Source organism: Vollenhovia emeryi, unplaced genomic scaffold (genome assembly GCF_000949405.1).
Source record: "Vollenhovia emeryi isolate VEMERY1.0 unplaced genomic scaffold, V.emery_V1.0 DF939128.1, whole genome shotgun sequence".
Taxonomy (NCBI): domain Eukaryota; kingdom Metazoa; phylum Arthropoda; class Insecta; order Hymenoptera; family Formicidae; genus Vollenhovia; species Vollenhovia emeryi.
This window is the reverse complement of record NW_011967238.1, coordinates 470653-488007: the sequence shown is the minus strand read 5'-3', so window position 1 is coordinate 488007 and position 17355 is coordinate 470653. Positions and strand designations below refer to the sequence as shown.

General features: G+C 40.6%; 4 protein-coding genes across 13 annotated transcripts in view; 2 read left to right on the top strand and 2 right to left on the bottom strand.

Annotated features, from left to right (window-relative positions):
- Window positions 1-3293: 3293 nt before the first annotated feature.
- Window positions 3294-8411, bottom strand: LOC105568530. Of its 4 annotated transcripts, none has more exons than XM_012024266.1 (5): window positions 8394-8411; window positions 4864-4979; window positions 4237-4315; window positions 3938-4124; window positions 3294-3741 (listed from the first exon to the last, which is right to left on the bottom strand). In XM_012024266.1, the coding sequence occupies exons 2-5, from the start codon at window positions 4930-4932 to the stop codon at window positions 3540-3542; spliced, it is 537 nt and encodes a 178-aa protein (XP_011879656.1). In that variant the 5' UTR covers window positions 4933-4979; window positions 8394-8411; the 3' UTR covers window positions 3294-3539. The 4 variants fall into 4 exon arrangements, with proteins under 4 accessions (XP_011879656.1, XP_011879654.1, XP_011879655.1 ...); XM_012024264.1 differs by lacking the exon at window positions 8394-8411 and adding an exon at window positions 5283-5439; XM_012024265.1 differs by lacking the exon at window positions 8394-8411 and adding an exon at window positions 5332-5439.
- LOC105568531 (dynein intermediate chain 2, ciliary) lies at window positions 5460-9734 on the top strand. 4 transcript variants are annotated; one of them, XM_012024269.1, is made up of 14 exons: window positions 5460-5789; window positions 6033-6157; window positions 6241-6628; window positions 6693-6776; window positions 6881-7053; window positions 7145-7228; window positions 7373-7559; window positions 7631-7792; window positions 7869-8012; window positions 8176-8282; window positions 8381-8558; window positions 8635-8866; window positions 8923-9156; window positions 9251-9734. In XM_012024269.1, the coding sequence occupies exons 2-14, from the start codon at window positions 6101-6103 to the stop codon at window positions 9426-9428; spliced, it is 2208 nt and encodes a 735-aa protein (XP_011879659.1). In that variant the 5' UTR covers window positions 5460-5789; window positions 6033-6100; the 3' UTR covers window positions 9429-9734. The 4 variants fall into 4 exon arrangements, with proteins under 4 accessions (XP_011879659.1, XP_011879658.1, XP_011879660.1 ...); XM_012024268.1 differs by having other exon boundaries at window positions 6006-6157; XM_012024270.1 differs by lacking the exon at window positions 5460-5789 and having other exon boundaries at window positions 5900-6157; window positions 6241-6357; window positions 6427-6628.
- On the bottom strand, window positions 9726-13095 carry LOC105568532 (fukutin-related protein). Of its 3 annotated transcripts, none has more exons than XM_012024273.1 (4): window positions 12044-13095; window positions 11694-11951; window positions 10745-11260; window positions 9726-9894 (listed from the first exon to the last, which is right to left on the bottom strand). In XM_012024273.1, exons 1-4 carry the CDS (start codon window positions 12506-12508, stop codon window positions 9778-9780), a joined length of 1356 nt encoding a protein of 451 aa, XP_011879663.1. In that variant the 5' UTR covers window positions 12509-13095; the 3' UTR covers window positions 9726-9777. The 3 variants fall into 3 exon arrangements, with proteins under 3 accessions (XP_011879663.1, XP_011879662.1, XP_011879661.1); XM_012024272.1 differs by having other exon boundaries at window positions 9810-11260; window positions 12044-12850; window positions 12933-13089; XM_012024271.1 differs by having other exon boundaries at window positions 9810-11260; window positions 12044-13089.
- A 1263-nt stretch (window positions 13096-14358) lies between these two features.
- LOC105568529 (N(G),N(G)-dimethylarginine dimethylaminohydrolase 1) overlaps window positions 14359-17355 on the top strand; it is a 5806-nt gene continuing 2809 nt past the window's right edge. The window contains exons 1-5 of one of the 2 annotated variants that reach the window (XM_012024261.1): window positions 14359-14769; window positions 15062-15164; window positions 15270-15367; window positions 16250-16306; window positions 17069-17164. In XM_012024261.1, coding sequence (XP_011879651.1) covers window positions 14512-14769; window positions 15062-15164; window positions 15270-15367; window positions 16250-16306; window positions 17069-17164 — 612 coding nt within the window. In that variant the 5' untranslated portion in view covers window positions 14359-14511. The remainder of the gene's footprint in view (window positions 14770-15061; window positions 15165-15269; window positions 15368-16249; window positions 16307-17068; window positions 17165-17355) is intronic. The other variant, XM_012024262.1, reaches the window with a different exon arrangement.

Below are 17355 nucleotides of genomic sequence, written 5' to 3'. Positions count from 1 at the left end.
TCTCTCTCTCTCTCTCTCTCTCTCTCTCTCTCTCTCTCTCTCTCTCTCTCTCTCTCTCTCTCTCTCTCTCTCTCTCTCTCTCTACCCCCCCCCCTTCTTTCCCTCGTTTTTCTCGCTACTCAAAGTTTGTTTTTCTTTCTCCCGAGCGTAATCTCGAAGAACGGATTCTCACGAGAGCCGGTTCTACTGGCTTCCGAAATAGATTCGCAACCTAGTTAATTACTCTAGCTGGCGCGAGGATTTGGCACTTTCGTTGACCGTCGCTATCCGTTCGTCACCTCGGAGATTAGAGTCTGTCGTTGAATTGTCATTATCACTTCTATAACGGCAGCGGAGATCGTACGGATCGATCGATTTTGACGTAAATCGCCACGCGGGTGTGCGCGATATGTAAAAATGAATATCAACGTCCGAATGGAAGCTGCGTTTCCGTCGCCGACTCGCCTTCCGTCGAGCTCGCGAATAAATGGAAGGACATTAGCGGTGCTCACATTACCGGTTACCGCGCTCTCGTCGGGAGAGACCGAAATTTATTGCATTAAATTGGGTAAAAAATACGCCATAAATCCGGCTCGATTTACGGCCACATCGGCGACGTCGACGGTGCGTACCCTCCGCAATGTTGCACAGGGTGTTTCAGCTTCACCGCCTGTCTCTCCTCTCTCTCTCTCTCTCTCTCGCTCTCTCTCCCCTTCTCTCTCCCCCCTCTCTTCCTCTCTATTTTTCCTCGAAAACCAAAGAACATCCTCGAGAATAATAAGGCATTGATAGTTTCTCACCCAGTGAGAAATGATTTGTCGATTCGACATCGATCGACGAGTCATTTCTCGTGCTGGGCAGCTATAAAGTCGAAAACCTATACGAGAGCGCGTATACGTGCGGCTAAATATTCATATAATACCCGGTGCGCGTCCCGCGGAGAAACTAGGATTTAACGCAACAAACGTTTATTTACGTGGCGAGCCGAGCCGACACGACGATTTGTTAATGCTCGTACGTTTGTCGAGAGGCTTAATTAAAAATCGAGTTCGCCGGAATACCGCGGGGAGGTGGAATAAATTTCAGACGCACGGGCCATTAATTAGAACGCTATCGCGCTACCAGCACGACACTACGTTTTCGTGTTTGCGCTTACGGTCAGAAGGAGCCCGTTGAAGGAAAACATATCCATTACGTATCATATGCAGTAAGCGTTGATATTTCACATAAGCACGGCAATATTTTAGAACCTTAGCAATGACCGGGAACCAGAATAATTTGTTTCATCTTATAATAAGTATTTATCACAAAGAGAAACTCTAGCCAATTTTATTCGTAACTGCGACATTTGTAAGACATTTTTATTTTTTAATTTTTTAATTTTCAGTTATGCTTGATTTAAGTATCAGACTACGGATTGAGATTGAGATTAGATTGAACCAACTGACCAACCGGAGTAAAGTTTCCTAATCTCAAGTTTAGTAAATTTTACACTATGTAATTGGTCAAATGTCAATCTCAATCTGTAGTCTGATATGGGCTTAACAGAATAGAAAGAAAAAGTACATATAATTAGTATTGAATTCATTCTAATTTGTATCACGTTCGAAAAAAGTGCCACCGGCATTCTTCACCCATGGGGAGCTGCTCGACTCCTACGGCTGGGAGAAGTGCATATAATACGCAATGTGCGTTTCGTGGCGCGATCGAGATCAAGCAGTGGAAAAAGGCCGTTTCTCCCGAGGTTCCGTAACGGAGCGCGTTCGGGCACGTTTTACAGCGGCATCCTCCCGGTATTCTCCGCACGCGGTATCTCACCGGTGCGATCTGGCGCACATTGTGCGTGCCTAGAAAAGTTCTCTTAAGCGTGCGCGGCATTGTTTCGCTCGCCCGGCGACTTTATACACGCGTAAAGCTATGATTTACGCAACGGCGCGCTTAGGCGTGCCTTTGAAACGCCGAGTTTTTAAGGGCCGCCGCACCGGGAGAAACCAGGACTTTCTTTCTATTCTCTTCGAATCGCTAAGCGGGCCGTGTGAAATTTCTTCTACGGCATTTGTCCATCTCGGTATCTGAAACTTACATTCGTGAGGGGGGCAACGAGGATTTTACGTTAAAAATTTAAGTTGCTTCATTAAACGTGTGTTGCGCAAAGAGAGACAGTTGCTCGGAGAGTAAAATTAAGTAATGACCTTTTACCGAGAGTTGCATAATCTGCAACGACGGAGATGTTCAATTACTCCAAGATCTTCGTTGAACCAGTAATTTCCTGCAGTTTGGAAATCCGCAAGGTCGCATCGATACTTATAGCAATGAGATTGCCGAAGAACGTCTCTGCGTAATTTTCAGAATTGTAGAAAAATATATATCGCTTGTCCGCTCACGTTCAATTATAGCGCTTAATTACGGTCATTTTTTCTTGCCCTCGTGCGCGGAAAACGCCTTCCTGTATTGCACCCGCGACGGACCGTTCGATGTGCCACAAATCCCTCTCACGTGCATTGCAATCTAATAAAAGTGTAACGCACGACAAACTTATAATTCCGCGTTGTGTGTTGGCGATCTTTCAAAATCCACCCGTATCAGCCTTTTTCGTACTCTTTCGTAATGCAGCATTGCGCAGGATAATCAAAGGGAACGAATTTACGAAAGAAAAAAGTATGTCTCTCGTGCGGTTAAAACTCAACTTGTGTTTCTATCCTATTGGCTTTCTAACGTATCGCAATACTCGAGAAATATCACTCGCGTTTACATAAAATATTTCCGATACATCCCTTCATTCTATTATATAAATTTAAAACAGTATTACGGAAGAACACTGTTCATATTCTCGTTCACATAGAAAAGGGAATTACGATAAAATGAATTGTTTACAATCATTCGATGAACAAGAATACAAATTATTCCGAATATACGTGAAAATTTCTTACAATTTATCTTCTAGGCTGAAATTATTGCCGTACGTAAAATCTTATTAAAGTGAAGATGGAGAATAGATTGAGTTGACGCTTCCTCCATTAATTTGCCAATTCAATCGGAATGCACTTGAGCAATACGCTGCACAAAGCCTAACGGATATTACCTGCTACGATATCATGCAAAATAGGTATTGCGAGTGTTACCAATGGCCAGTGAACGTTGAGAAACGCCGTTTGAATAATATCCTTAACAATAATTGCTTCGGTCACGAAGAAGAAAGCGCTGTCCCCAATGAATTGTTGCATTCATTGAACCGATTAATCCCTTTGCTCGAACGTCGCAATTGTGCCTCTTCGCAAGATGGTCGATTCATTAAATAACAACAGCGACGAAAGAACTGAATAGGCGACAGTTTAATAAAATAATTTTAATCATTTAAGCATATTCTCTGTAAACAATGTACGATTCGATATGATACAATAAATTAATTTCGTAACTCAAAATAAACTTGAAGAGAACACAACTTGGTAAAAGTGTGATATGTAATGTGTTTTAAAGATGTAAATATGTTTTCAATGAAACTAACACTTAAATAATAATCAATTTATACGCGATCAGTCCAGTGTGTAAGCTATATTACATTATAATATATGGCAATGGCAAGCGAAACACCCAGTAGGTACGTAAGTTCGCATGAAGGGGTGTGGTGGTTGCGCCGGGTCCAGATTCAAAGAGTCCTCGCTTTCGTCGCTTAATTCCCCGATGCTGAACGTGTCTGTGAGATCTTGTTTGTGCTTTGAGGAATCCTTCGACTTCGCCGGAAAGATAGTCATCTCGTCCTCACTACACACAATCATACAGTAAATGGAAAATATCAATTAAACTTGATTACGCACAGACATTTTTCTTATAGATGTAATATAATAATATATATTTAATCAATAGAGACAATATACATGATAGATCCAAAGTAAAACTTAAAATGTGATGCAATGCCAATATCATCTGGCAATTCTTTACGCATGGTATTGTTTAATACCTTTCACTTTCGCTGTGCCAGTATTCGACTAGAGGAAGATGCTCCTTGTTTTTATGTGGTATAGGCAATCGTTGAATTGATATCAGCCCGGTGGAACTGGTGCTGCTCGCATTTTCATTGTCATACTTTGGAAGCTTTATGTAATCCGAGTTGCGCTGGATTCGCTTTGCCTGTTCGATGCGTGTCTCTGCGGAACAATTTTACCGCATATAAATATAATTGCCACATATAAGTCACACGAATCATTGCAGCAGCGACGTTGGCATAAAACGATACGAGTAGCGAAAAGATTTCAGTACCGAGTTTCTTTTGCAACTGTTTCGTTGTGTTCCGTTGAGAAACCTGCGTGTGGTTGCTGCTACAGCTGCTGTCGCTGCCCTGCAAAAAAGGGTTAAGATAGTTTTATGAGCACTGAACAATTTTACCTTGTATATAGATTACTATTTATATTTCACAATTATATATTAAAGTCCCACAATCATACGTGGCTCTATTAGTTAGGTCTAATGACAAACGTCTCGTCCCAGATAGCCAAGTATGGTACAGCGTATTGAGCAAATTAATGCATTGCATGCGCTGTTATGTATTTGCGGTACATTTGCTGACATCAAAATAAATACATGCTAAATGCAGCAACATGACTACTTATACATGCAATCAGCAATATCTAATATGTTATGATGTCAGCAACGTGACAGCAATGAATGATTGGTTGTTGCATCTTAAGCATTGTGATGCTGACACGGTGCAAATTTGTCGTTATTGGAATTAGAATATGAGCTCAAGTAGACAGACATAATGCTGACTCGCCTCGTTCCCAGTTTGTTACAATTAGTTGCTTCAAGGATTTTGGTAACGTGTCAGCACATGTATAGCATTCGGCTATCTAGGAGTCTATCAGTAAGGTTATCGAGGTGGGCACTCACCAAGAAAAGTCTCTCATCCTCGACGTGACTAACAGCTTTAGGATCACTGTCAATACCGCTATCTTCCATGATTCAACACATTTAGAAATATAGGAGCTCGTCCTCTCTCAATTAATCTGAAACACAAACAAACGTTCGCATTAATTCTTTTGTGCTTCACAGCTCGCCAAATGTGAAAGGATCAACGTGAAGACTGAAATGCCCATAGGTATGAAACACATGTCGCAGTTAACAATATCGCGGTAATTAACAAATATTCATTCCGCTGAGTGATATTCAGGCAAACACTGAAGGGGAGCGCATATGTCACAGTTGTCGTGTATTATTCTCGGATTTTCAGAACTCAATGGCGTATATCTGTCACCCCCTGTTACGAGAATCGTATAAACTATCGCTTGGCGAATTCTAAGAAATAGTACTCGAACGATTCTATGCGATAATCGCCCTGCAACTTGTTGGAGCGCTCACATTACGTGGCATAGTCCATTATTGATTTTCCTCGTGGAATAACCCCAACGAGGAAAGCATGCTTGTCCCGGCTTGTCGCGAGAGAAAAAAACTAGCGTGACATTGGTCAGAGCATTGCGAACAGAACTGTACAAATTTCGAATGCTTTTATATCCTTGGCAACTTTGGCCGACCGCACGCTTCGCTCTCACATGCCACTTCTGCTGCCACGATTTACATCGCACATGGATATATACATATATATGCGTTAGATAAGCTGTAAAACAGTTGTAAATTTATTCATGTATCGTCAGGTGAAGGGAAATTCCATGTATCTGAAGATTAGGACATGGGAACGTTACTTGAATTAAAATCATATCGCAGATACGTATATCAATTACGGATTGACACTGCCATCGAGGTCTGGCGTATCCTAGGAGACTGTAACAGACTTCTCAGTGTTGAATGCTGAAGAAAAGGTTGTTCGAGATTCTTGCCTGTCACATCTTTATATATTTTATCACAACGTATTACAAATCATTGAAAACTATGTGTTCTCGAGCTGTAAAGTAGATCAACTTTTACCGGAGCAAACGGAATAGCGCCAGGAAGGATAGTTTTCTCATTATTAATAGCAAGTCTCACTGTATATTAAAGCGAGAACAAGAACTTAAATGCAACGTTGACATTTATAGCAAAGCACGAAGAAAGGTGTAATCCAGTTTCAGTTGGTCGACTGCCAGAGACTGTTGCGATTCCTTTGATATAGTTTTAAGCACAAAAGGGAACAATGGCACCGACAGTACCCAAAAAGATGGCCTCCAAAGTGTCAGAAATAAGCAAAGAGGTACGTTCTCGGCGTTATGACATTAGGAAGAAAAAGAGGCAACTCGTTGTATTGAAGGAAACTAAAAGATGAAAATTTTGCAGCATATATCTTTAACAAAGAGTTATGTATCTCGACAAGATTTGGGTGCTGGTGACATGGACTGGATACGAGGAAAGATGTTGCTGAAACCGGAGGATCAACTGCAGTTAACGGACGCGGTACGTTTAACGTCTCTGTTATTTTTGTTGTTGGACTGTACTGTATCTGTAATTGTCATATCGCTGCAGGAACTGCAAGAGGAATTTGCCAGGGTGCTGAATATACATAATACTAGGGTACCAGACTCCTTAGTCGAGTGGTCATGGAAATTACGTCAATTTGTAAGATTACCTCCCCCGCCGCATTTGGTAACTCTTCTGGACGTAGCTGGCACTATACTACACAAAGACTCTGAAGAAGCCAAAGTGCAGTTAACAGGCGGGATAATTAGTAAGATTTCTTTATTTACTGCGACAATTAATATATGTAAAATAATTACGTGATCACCGTGTAGCTGACAGTCAAGAGGAGGTAACGGACGAGAAATTGAAGCTGGATAAAGCGGAAGAAGAGGCAGAATATAAAGAAGAGGAAGAAGGTAGGTATAGAAAATATTGATATATACGACTTGATAAATCGCATATGACATTCTCGTAATTTTTTAAAATAAAAATGTAAATAGCATATTTTCCACAAGAACAGTAGACGAAATAGATAAAACGGTGGAAGCGCTAGCTGAGGCTGAACGTGAGCAAGAACAGGAAGCAGAGCCAGAACCTGAGGAAGACGAGGTAGAAAAGGCAAAGCCCAAGAAGATACCTAATCAATTCAACTTCTGTGAGAGAGCAGCGTTGACGTATGATAATCCTATGAGGGCATGTATACTACATTTTTCTTCTACCAAACATATTCAAGTATTAGAAACTTTTGTTCGAGTACAGAAAATAAATTAAATACGCCTTGTAGGACATGAGTACGCAAACTATACCTCCGCCTACCGCAACTTTCAACGCCAGTGTCTTGCAATGGACTATCTTTGACGAGTATCAGGTACAAAAGTTCTCTTTTAGTTATTAATTAAATTATTTTATAAATAACTGCATAATTAATAAGGAAAGAGTATTATTTTTGTTTGAGAGACATATAAGCAACAAGATATTATACAAGTTTCAATCGTTTTATTCTTGCCGGCAGGAAGACTATGCTCAGCAACAACGCGAGAAGGAAAAGGAGAAAAAAGTACCGTTGACGCAACTAAAGAAAGAAGATGTGAAGAAAAAAGCCCAAATGGAATCTTCGGTGATGACAAACAGAATGATACAGGCCGCGAAAACGTTGGAGCGAATGGTGAACCAAAACATTTTCGACGATATATCGCAAGGTAGGCTTCTGATCCTTTCTTCGATGAAATCTCAATCTCTCAAGTATATATATGTCTTCAATTGTTATTAGATTATAGATATTGGGACGATCCGAGCGATGAATTCAAGGATGGCGAAGGTTCCCTATTACCTCTATGGAAATTTTGCTATGAAAAGACCAAGAAACATGACATCACAGACATGTGCTTCAACAGCAGATATTACGATCTCTTCGCAGTCGCCTTTGGATCACGTTAGTAGAAAATATGCGTACTGTAATTTTTATAATGTTCAAGTTGTAAACGAGAATCGTAATGCATATATTCTAGTGTCATTTAACAGTCTAATAACAAACGGCACGGTGTGCTTATTCAGCTTGAAGAATCCATCGTATCCAGAATGGATTTGTCCAACAGAGTCTCCCGTGATGTGCCTAGACTTTAACGCCCAGCATCCTCATCTTTTAGTTATTGGTATGAAATAGTACCATTCGAAATATTTAATCGCGTCATGTAGATTTATTTACAAGTTTTTCCTGAAAAAAGTCCCAATAAAATATTTGCATTGTAATATAGTTTCTGAAATGATTGTTACGTCATTTCTGTATATTAATATTAATTAATTAATGACACAAAGGTACCATGGACGGAGCAGTGGCGGTTTATAATATAATGTTACCACCATCCACGCCACAATATAAAAGCAACGACGTTGTGCAGAAGCATGGAGGGTTAGTATGGCAGGTCTGTTGAATCTTTCAACTCTAATACTTGGTAACGAAGCTGAAAGCTCCTATGAGATACTTGTAACAAAATTTTTCAAAAATATATACTAATTGCAGATTTGTTGGGCACCTGATACAGAGGAAGGAAACCTGACGTTCTTCAGCGTCAGTATCGACGGTAAAATAAACCACTGGGTGTTAAACCAAAACGATCTCGGCCTCACCACCGTCATGACATTATTCCTGGACCGACCGCCTATACCGGGACCAGATGGCACAATGATTACGCTGAAAGGTAACGACAAGCAAATAATGAAAGGAAACCAGAGATCGTCATACACGTGATGATTATGCAAACCGTTTGAATCCAGGATGTGGAACGTGCATCGCATTTCACCCCGCCGATCAGAATGTTTTCCTGGTGGGCACGGAAGAGGGTACCATGTACAAATGCAATACAGCGTACAGCAGCATTTACATGAGGACGTATCACGAAGCGCACACTATGCCGGTGTACCGAATAGTCTTCAACAAGTATAATTCCAGCATTTTTGCCAGCTGTTCGGGCGACTGGCGAATCAAGATCTGGGAAGATGAAAGACCGTAAGTTACATCTCCGTAAGTGCACAAGTCTTATTGCAGTAATACGTTGCACACAGGGAGCCGTTGTTCATGTTCGATTTGGGTGTTCCAATTGGGGATGTTCAATGGGCACCGTACAGCTCCACGGTGCTGGCCTGCGTCTCAAACGATGGCAAAGTCACAGTATTTGATTTGAATGTTAACAAGTACAGGCCAATCTGCAGTCAGCAGATTGTCAGTAAACGAAAGAGCAAACTGACCCGATTAGCTTTCAATAACACATTGCCGTTTATAATAGTCGGCGATGACAAGTGAGCAATATTATCTATTTAATTTAAAAAAAAACTTGTGCAGTTTTCAAAATGTATTTCATGTAATTTGTTGATTAAACGTTTAATTTTGCAGAGGCACCGTAAATACACTGAAATTGTCTCCAAATTTGCGGATAAAGGTGAAACCAACAAAGAAGCAAGTACACTTGTCGTATGAGGAATTAGAATCTTTGAAATTAGAAAAATTGCTCAGCTTTGTGCGAGAGCCTCCTGTATTGATTCCACCTAAAGACATACGAACAGTCACTTAAAATTGATTAAATAAGAAGGTAAATTTCAACTTTTCGTAAACAACAGTGCTTTATTAATATTTGCTATAACAGACGGATACATATATATATATATCTATATTTTTACAAATAAATTGGCACTATTATTATGCAATAGAGAGATCAAATAGTTCTACGAAGTAGCTTATGTACCTGAACTTTTATTGCCGAAACACATTGTTGTAACTAATAAAATAATTCAGCAACTCGCTGCTTAACACATTGATTTAAATTAAAAAATAAGTCAGATAATATTATATTATGTACACAATTTTTAAAAGGTAATGCAACAAATATAACTTTTATTTTTGAATGCTCTCTCCCGTTTTCTTTAAATTACAATATTTGATTGCACAACTCGAAGAATTAAATTGCTACTATACATATAAATATTTAGGGAATATTTTTCACATTTTATAATCCAAGATACATAGTTAAATGCCTCTATCTGAAATAAAATATTTTAAAAATATTATGAGATCAGATCTGTCTTTTTTAATATTTTTAATATTAAATTTTAAATCTCTAATACAATATACTCTAAGTACTATAGTATGCACTAATAAACAAGAGTAAATCTAGTAAAAAGTTAGTACATATAATGAAAATGTATTGAAAAATTTATCAACATCTATATCTGTAAATCGAGTTAAAAATACTAAGTTTATTTGGCACAATATATTAACAGGAGAATTTTCATGCAAGAAGGAAGTTAGTGACTTTTACTATTCCAAGCCGAGTTGTTGAAAGATATAAAGATAACATTTGATAACAATTATTTGTCATTATTTCTTACTAAAGTAGGGTCTGAATAAGGCAAATGGAAATGTTTACAAGTTCTCTCCTTAGGTGAAAGACAAATTGTAATTTTTATTTAAATATTAACGTCATGCATAGATAATTCCTAGTATCGTTAGATACATGCATAATGTTTCAGTATATCAATTCGATAGCGATAATCGCGGCTTAACCCTTGAAGCATTTCTGCGTGATATCAAGCAACAACACGCTACCGTGAGTAATCTCAATTAATTGGAAACGGACTAATCAAAGACAAATCTACCAGGTAACTCCGGATTCTCTATCACTCCCTTAAAATATTTAAGCTCTAGGAAGTCTCTAATATTATTTGGACATGGCACTTGTCTACCGGCGAACTCGATGCTCGACATCGGATGGAGAAAGTGCTCTGGGAAGTCCCGGTTCTTCAGGAACCACGCGTCCTTTGTCATGGATCCATTGCGCGTGTAGAACGGTAGCAGGTTCACATGCAAACGGTTGACCCTGGAGTACTGTACCTTGAAGAACTCGCCCTCCGTCGCCTTCTCCCAGATAAAACCGTCGTCGTCGACGACCGGCTTGTTCCTGGCCCTGACCAGCCACGGCGATCTCGCCAGATCATCGCGGTTCAATCCGATTTGTACCTCGTGATCCCACGGTAGAATATCGCCGTGTCTCATCGCGCCCAACAGCGACTGACCCTCTAACCAGAACCGTATGCCGACCTCCTCCAGTTTGTCGATAACGTGATGGGTGACTTTTCTCAATCCGGCCAGACAACAAGGCGGCGTGTATCGATGCTGATAGAGATACGACGGTACGCCGTTTATTACTGAGCCGAAACACCTCGCGGTTTCCCGCGAGCAGCCGTACCACTCCACAGAGCCGGAAGCCCTTGTGACTTTCTTTATCCCCAATTTCTCGAACATCAATCGCTCCCGCGCGCGATACAATTGCTGCACCTTGGACTGCGCCTGTTGATTTCTGTACAACGGCTTTCCCTCGTTGAACTGATAGTTTTTCAGTATATGTATCTAACAACACATATATTACAAAAATATTTTAAACATTTGTGCGATGGAACATTGATTTTAAGATCAATTTCAATCTTTTCCTGACACAGAAAAAGTATGAGAGGAATATTAATAATTCTTAAAAGAGCTGCACAATAAATAGAAAGTACTTACCAAAAGGTTTAAACACAAAAAATTTGAATATAAATTGATATGCTAATGATCACTGACACAAGAACACAAAACTGAAGAATAAAATATTCACAAATTAATCACAAAATACGTTCTCGTGTAAATATAACATCTGCATTTCATATTAAATTAAACAAACTCAATTAGATATAAAAAGCAGAACCACACAGAGACGGATCGATAAATTATTATACTTACAAGAGAAATAAAATGAAAAGGCGTAAAAGTAATGGTCTTAAATTAGGTAAACTGAGTGATATACCTTTGCGCCAATGGCTGTTGTCTGAATGTACAACGCGTCCGTGAAGGGCAGCAGGAACGGGTCCGACAGTTTTCTCAAAATTTTTGCCTCCAGCATAGTCACGTGTTTGCCCATTACGCTATCACATACTGTTCCCGTAATTCGCGCTATCCTCAAACTCCATTCCCTCACTTTTAAATCTAATTCAAGACAATGTAAGACTATCCTTCCCACTGGTACAATAACTATCCCTAAATTTGACACTTGCGAGACGGTCTCCTGCACACACACACACAGAAAAATAACGTAAGTAAAATCTTGACAAGATGCAAGACAAAGCGTTTTCTCATATTGCAACGAGGAACGTTTACCTGCATAACTTGCTTGGTCGACAATCTTGTTGCGTCAGGTAAGAAGAGGACAAACTTGGTGCGTATGTAGAAGAGAGGATTCCTCTCCTCGTAGGACTTGTTAAATTCGGGCCGTAAGCCGATCAGCTTGACGTTCCGCATACTCTCGTTGGCGAAGTCCAGCTCCAGCGGCGGGTACGGCAGCTCATCGCAGACTATCAAGACGGGTATCCCTGGGAAGGAGTTCAAGACCGACTCCACCATGGACGCCACGTCGTTTTCCAAGTTCTCGAACTGCCTGATGACGATGGTGACCAGGCGGGCCAGGCGCCGGTGGAGCTTCTGCGGGGGCTCGTTCGTCGCGACGCTCGGCGTCAGCAGGCCCAGGGTGTTCTGCGCCGCGAACAGCCGCCATATCCTGTGCCAGACGATGATGTTGCCTAAGAGCGCGAGAACCAGGGCCGCCCTGACGAATCTGAGGCGCATTATTGCGGCGCGCGACGCGGTCTCATCCTAGGCGCGAACCGCGCGTCTTCTCACAGCGTCCCGGCGCGCCGTCGAGCTCCGGCGTCGAGCGTTTCACGTGACCGAGATATCCTTGTCATGCTGGGAACGGCGGTCCCCTGACGACGGGCTCACGTGTGGCTCATCTCGCACGACCCGACGAGCTCTCGCGTCATCGCCAACGCTAACGAACGTTGCGTAAACAAAGCCTCATTGCCCGGCGGAGGCGAACGCCCACGAAGCGTTCGAGTTGGCCTTTGAGGTTAGGGTACGCTAGCTTTGGTTAGCCCACTCCGACTCTGCTATCCTCTTTTATCACGCAGGCTGTAATAATATAATATGTGTATCTGTACACATATTGATTGTAATAAAATTCCCTTTACGGATGCTATTTCTCGAAACTCACGCGCGACAACTGTGCAAATCGAAAGGAAAAAGATGTATGTGAATACAACAGTGAAAAAAAAATGCCACAATTAGTTGTATTAATTATCCGAAGACTCTCTTTGTGCTGAAATTGCAGCCTGACGTAACCGTACAGGCGCACGGATTCACGGACGAAAACGCATAATTGGTCTCGCACTGAAAATTAGAGCGTAATTGTGCTTGATTGAAAAAGGCCGATCCTTGACCTCCTCCAAACGCATTAGTCGACATTCGAAAACATACACGTATGGAGTTGTTAAGTGCTTTAAAATGATAAGATTAGAACGACCAGATTTTCTGATTAACTTAATTAAGGAAATTAGCTTATCGAATGAAATACATATTTTAGAAAGATCAGATTGAAGATCAAAATGCGATTATATCGTTGGCAATTTTGCCGTGAGTGATTCTGCCGGTTGAATTTATCAATGAAAAATTATTAATTAAGTCGATCCGTGATCTAATAACTTGAAAGATTATCGACATTTTTAACGACAATTGTTCGCCAACAATTTAAGATACGAAAATAAGTAAAGGAGAGATGTTTAAATGAAAAGAGACGAGAACTGATATTAGCTCTATTATTCTTTTTAGTCGAGTTTAGAATAATTACCGCGTCCTGCGTGCACGAAAATTATTCGAGGAACATGAGTGGAGAAAAAGTGACGCGAGTCGAGAGATTATTTCTCGAAAGCTTCGAAATCGTAGGAATTACGCGGGGAGCACGTGACGGCAGGAGGCCTCAGGAGATGGCGACGCTAAGACGTCGCCGTCTCCCGAGAGCTTCAAGGAATATCAAGAGGTAACAGGAATACATGTTGAGCAAAGAGGTGGTCGAAACTCTGCTGGTGGCTCTCCCCACCCCTCGTCCAATCAACGCGCCGTAGCAACGCGCTCCCTAGCAACGTAACCCCCCGCCGTCGCTAAGCGCGCGGATGGGTACGCAGGTGGGGAGACCCGCCCCACCTGCTCGGAGTTTACCGCTCGCTTCCTCGCAGATATACCTTCCTGATAGCGCTAACGCTTTCCGAAGATCCCAAGAGATGCGTATTCTAACCTCGCCGCCTCTTAACACCTCCTGTCGCGGCATGCTCCTCTAATAACTGTGACGATTTCTCGGAGCTCACGAGTCGACGCATTCCACGTCTCGCTACTCCCGTACGGATTACGCTCGCTCCAGTTAACTTCCCGTCGCCCATTTAATTATTATGGCGCGCAATTATTAATATTAATTGACAATTGAAAAAAATCAGTGTCGTCCCCGGTGGGCGGCCCATGAATCAATTTACACGCCGCTATTGTCGGATTGTACTCTCATCTTTTATCGCGCGCGGAAATCGTTATAAGCGGCCACCTTAAATTCAAAGCGCGAGAACTTCCTAGCGGCGACATTGCCCTGTGAAATTCCTAGCGGCGCACGGCTGGCAGGCCCGTTCTCTCTCTCTCTCTCTCTCTCTCTCGTCGACCCGTCATTTCGCGTTCAACGTCAAATCCCGGGCGCGCGACGGGTGCGTTTACGTGCTTCTGCTCGTCGGCGACAGAACCGCAGACCCACGGGCATGCCGCTGCACCGGTACACGCACGCGATCCTCTGCAGGATCCCGCTGTCGCTGCGCACGCGGGGCGAGGTCACGCTGGACGAGGCTAGGACGCAGCACCTGGCCCTGGCGCAGCTCCTCCGCGAGCTCGACATCGACGTCGTCGAGATGCCGCCCGACGAGAACTCGCCGCTCTGCGTCTTCGTCGAGGACATCGCCGTCGTCTGCAACGGCATCGCCCTGATCGCCCACCCGAGCGAGCCGTCCCGCCTCAAGGAGGTACTTTGTCGAGGGTACACAGTACGCGCTGTGGCTGATAGTTTGAGTTTGTGATGACAGGAGGAAATAATAGCCAATTCGGCAGCACTGAGTGCACACCAAGGCTTGTTCGGAATCTATACGTCGATTATTACATAGAGGAAGAAATATAATGCAAAAGCTCATTTATATTACTAAACTGAGATAATATTGATGACGATAATAATAAGGAATGACTGGATGTTTTAGAATTAAGTTAAGAACGTAGCTTCTTCAGTATTCGATTTTACTTACCGTTTTGCTTTTCTTTCAGCTCGACACCATCAGGGCTGTGCTGAAGAAAGAGCTAGAGATACCACTGATAGAAATAAGCGACAAGAATGCCCGCTTGGACGGTGGAGACGTGCTTTTCACTGGTAAATTCTGTTTTGCTCATTCAATATCTCCCTTGGTGTTACTTGTGCTTTTAAACGCGTGTAAAGAAACTTTTACACATACTAATGTAAAAATATCTCGCGTAGGTAGAGAATTCTTTGTTGGGCTGTCTCATTTTACGAATGAAGCAGGAGCACGAGCGGTTGCGGCGGCATTTCCAGAATATCCGTGTGTACCTATCAAGGTCGGTAATCTTGGTGATTAACGCATCTGTGTCTCATCTGACATTTAAGAATTATTAATAATCTCATTTTAAACATGAAACAAACACAAATTCCTCCTTATCTACTAAACATTGCATGTCTCATTAGATCCATTAGAGTCACAAAGACATGTATACATGTGTTATTTTATGTATAAAAATAACATTTTACCATCTTAAATGTGTGTGTCAAAATTGAAAGGAAAGATTTATAATCCTCTGTGTATCTACAAGTATTATCTACACCTTTTTGAAATTTGTCAAATATTGCTAATACCTTTTTTGTAATCTTTGAGTCCATTATTTCCGAAAGCATTTTATATCTTATATCTAACTACAGGATAGAGTGTTTCATTATTATTAGAAACCACTTTAGAGATTGATTTAATACAAAGATGCGCAATTGCTATATCTATCGTATAAATTTTTTATTCAACAAAATTTATAAGGCTCTGACGTGAAATGACAATTCGAAAGAATAAAGGATATAAGAGCCAAGACAGGATGTTAGTGTCTAAGTAATTTTAATTTTAAATTTATTGCAAAAAATTTACCTCAGCCAGGGTTCGAACCTGGACCTCCCTCTCACTTAGGCGGGCGTCAAAACATTTTTGTAACTGCTTTACAGTATTAAATTTATTCTATAAATAAGTCACATTTGAAATGAAGCACTCTATGTGTATCAATAATACTGACGCATGTTTCGATCCATGAGTAACAATGAAAATTTTGTGTTTATTCACAGCACATACATTGTGTATATTCATAGAAGGTATAATAATATATGCCTCGCGCGGATTTGCGTCAAACTTTGACGCAAGAATATCATACTCACTCACCTTATTTTTCTAATGTTCGTTTAAGGTGGGTGATGGTGGCGAAGAGGTGATAGTGGAGAGTCTTACCTCAGCCCCTCTTCAGGTTTGGGTGCACTAAACTGACCCTCTTAATATGTCATTAAAGAAAGAATAAAAAATTAAGAAACGAAAGAAAGTGAATAACTTCACAGGCTAGAAACGCAAACTTGCACGATTTTGAGAAACTTCTTTTCGTATGTAATAATTTCGGAATTTTATGAATCGCTTTGGAGTTGTGACAAGTTACACAAGTTCCGGCTTGGCACTCGAACCGTGCACTTGAACAATACCACGAATCTTATTCACTCACCTTAGCATGCATATGATTTAAGCATTTAACTGTAATATTTAAAAATATGTAAGGGTGCTCATTTTGTTCTAATCATTGTACAAATATGTATATTATGAATTTAGTGTGTGCACTTTTCAAATAATATATATATATATTTTACTGTACATTACACAAAACACTGTGCACAATTTACTGGCACATTAAGAATTATCAGGGAGCTTATAATAACGCATTAAGATCATATTATCATCGTATTGTAAGAAATATATATCAAATATTTTAAAAAGAAATTAAAACCATATAAATTTAAAAGAAAGTAAAAGAGATGTCTGATTAATAAACTAGTTTGTAATTTTTGACAAAATTTAATGCAATAATGATTCTTCAGTTTATTCATGTAATATGACAACGAATTAAGAACATGATACATGAAATAAATGATAAAAAGATTACACACTGATTATATAGTGATATTGTACTTGTTTAATTTCTCTCATAATTTTCGAGATAATAATTCAATATTTCTCTGCTTAGGTAGCTGAATCTAAACGCCTAAAATCGCTGGTTACAATGGCCGGTCCAGATGTTATATGTGTAGGAGCTGGAAAAGAATCTCAGGAAGTGCTCAAGGTTAGTTTCTTGATTAATATAAACTACTAAATACAAACTGTGAATCGTTTTATGAAGAATATTATTCCAAAATTTTTATTTGCAATAAATTTACTTTTATTCTAACTCGTTACATGAGAGATATTGCTTTTCATTCTTATCTTTTTGGGAATAAAATTTTTCTTGAATTTGATTTATATACAGGGTGATTC

What these genes read in the sequence shown, in the direction of transcription:
- LOC105568530 (XM_012024266.1), bottom strand. Translation starts at nt 4,932, where the DNA reads ATGGAAGATAGCGGTATTGACAGTGATCCTAAAGCTGTTAGTCACGTC. An exon ending in AGGATGAGAGACTTTTCTTG is followed by an intron (nt 4,316 to 4,863) that starts GTGAGTGCCCAC and finishes CCTTTTTTGCAG; the next exon opens with GGCAGCGACAGCAGCTGTAG. An exon ending in ACAGTTGCAAAAGAAACTCG is followed by an intron (nt 4,125 to 4,236) that starts GTACTGAAATCT and finishes ATTGTTCCGCAG; the next exon opens with AGACACGCATCGAACAGGCA.
- LOC105568532 (XM_012024271.1), bottom strand. Translation starts at nt 12,508, where the DNA reads ATGCGCCTCAGATTCGTCAGGGCGGCCCTGGTTCTCGCGCTCTTAGGC. An exon ending in CGACCAAGCAAGTTATGCAG is followed by an intron (nt 11,952 to 12,043) that starts GTAAACGTTCCT and finishes GTGTGTGTGCAG; the next exon opens with GAGACCGTCTCGCAAGTGTC. An exon ending in CAACAGCCATTGGCGCAAAG is followed by an intron (nt 11,261 to 11,693) that starts GTATATCACTCA and finishes ATGTGTTGTTAG; the next exon opens with ATACATATACTGAAAAACTA.
- LOC105568531 (XM_012024269.1), top strand. Translation starts at nt 6,101, where the DNA reads ATGGCACCGACAGTACCCAAAAAGATGGCCTCCAAAGTGTCAGAAATA. An exon ending in ATATAAAGAAGAGGAAGAAG is followed by an intron (nt 6,777 to 6,880) that starts GTAGGTATAGAA and finishes CCACAAGAACAG; the next exon opens with TAGACGAAATAGATAAAACG. An exon ending in CTATCTTTGACGAGTATCAG is followed by an intron (nt 7,229 to 7,372) that starts GTACAAAAGTTC and finishes TCTTGCCGGCAG; the next exon opens with GAAGACTATGCTCAGCAACA.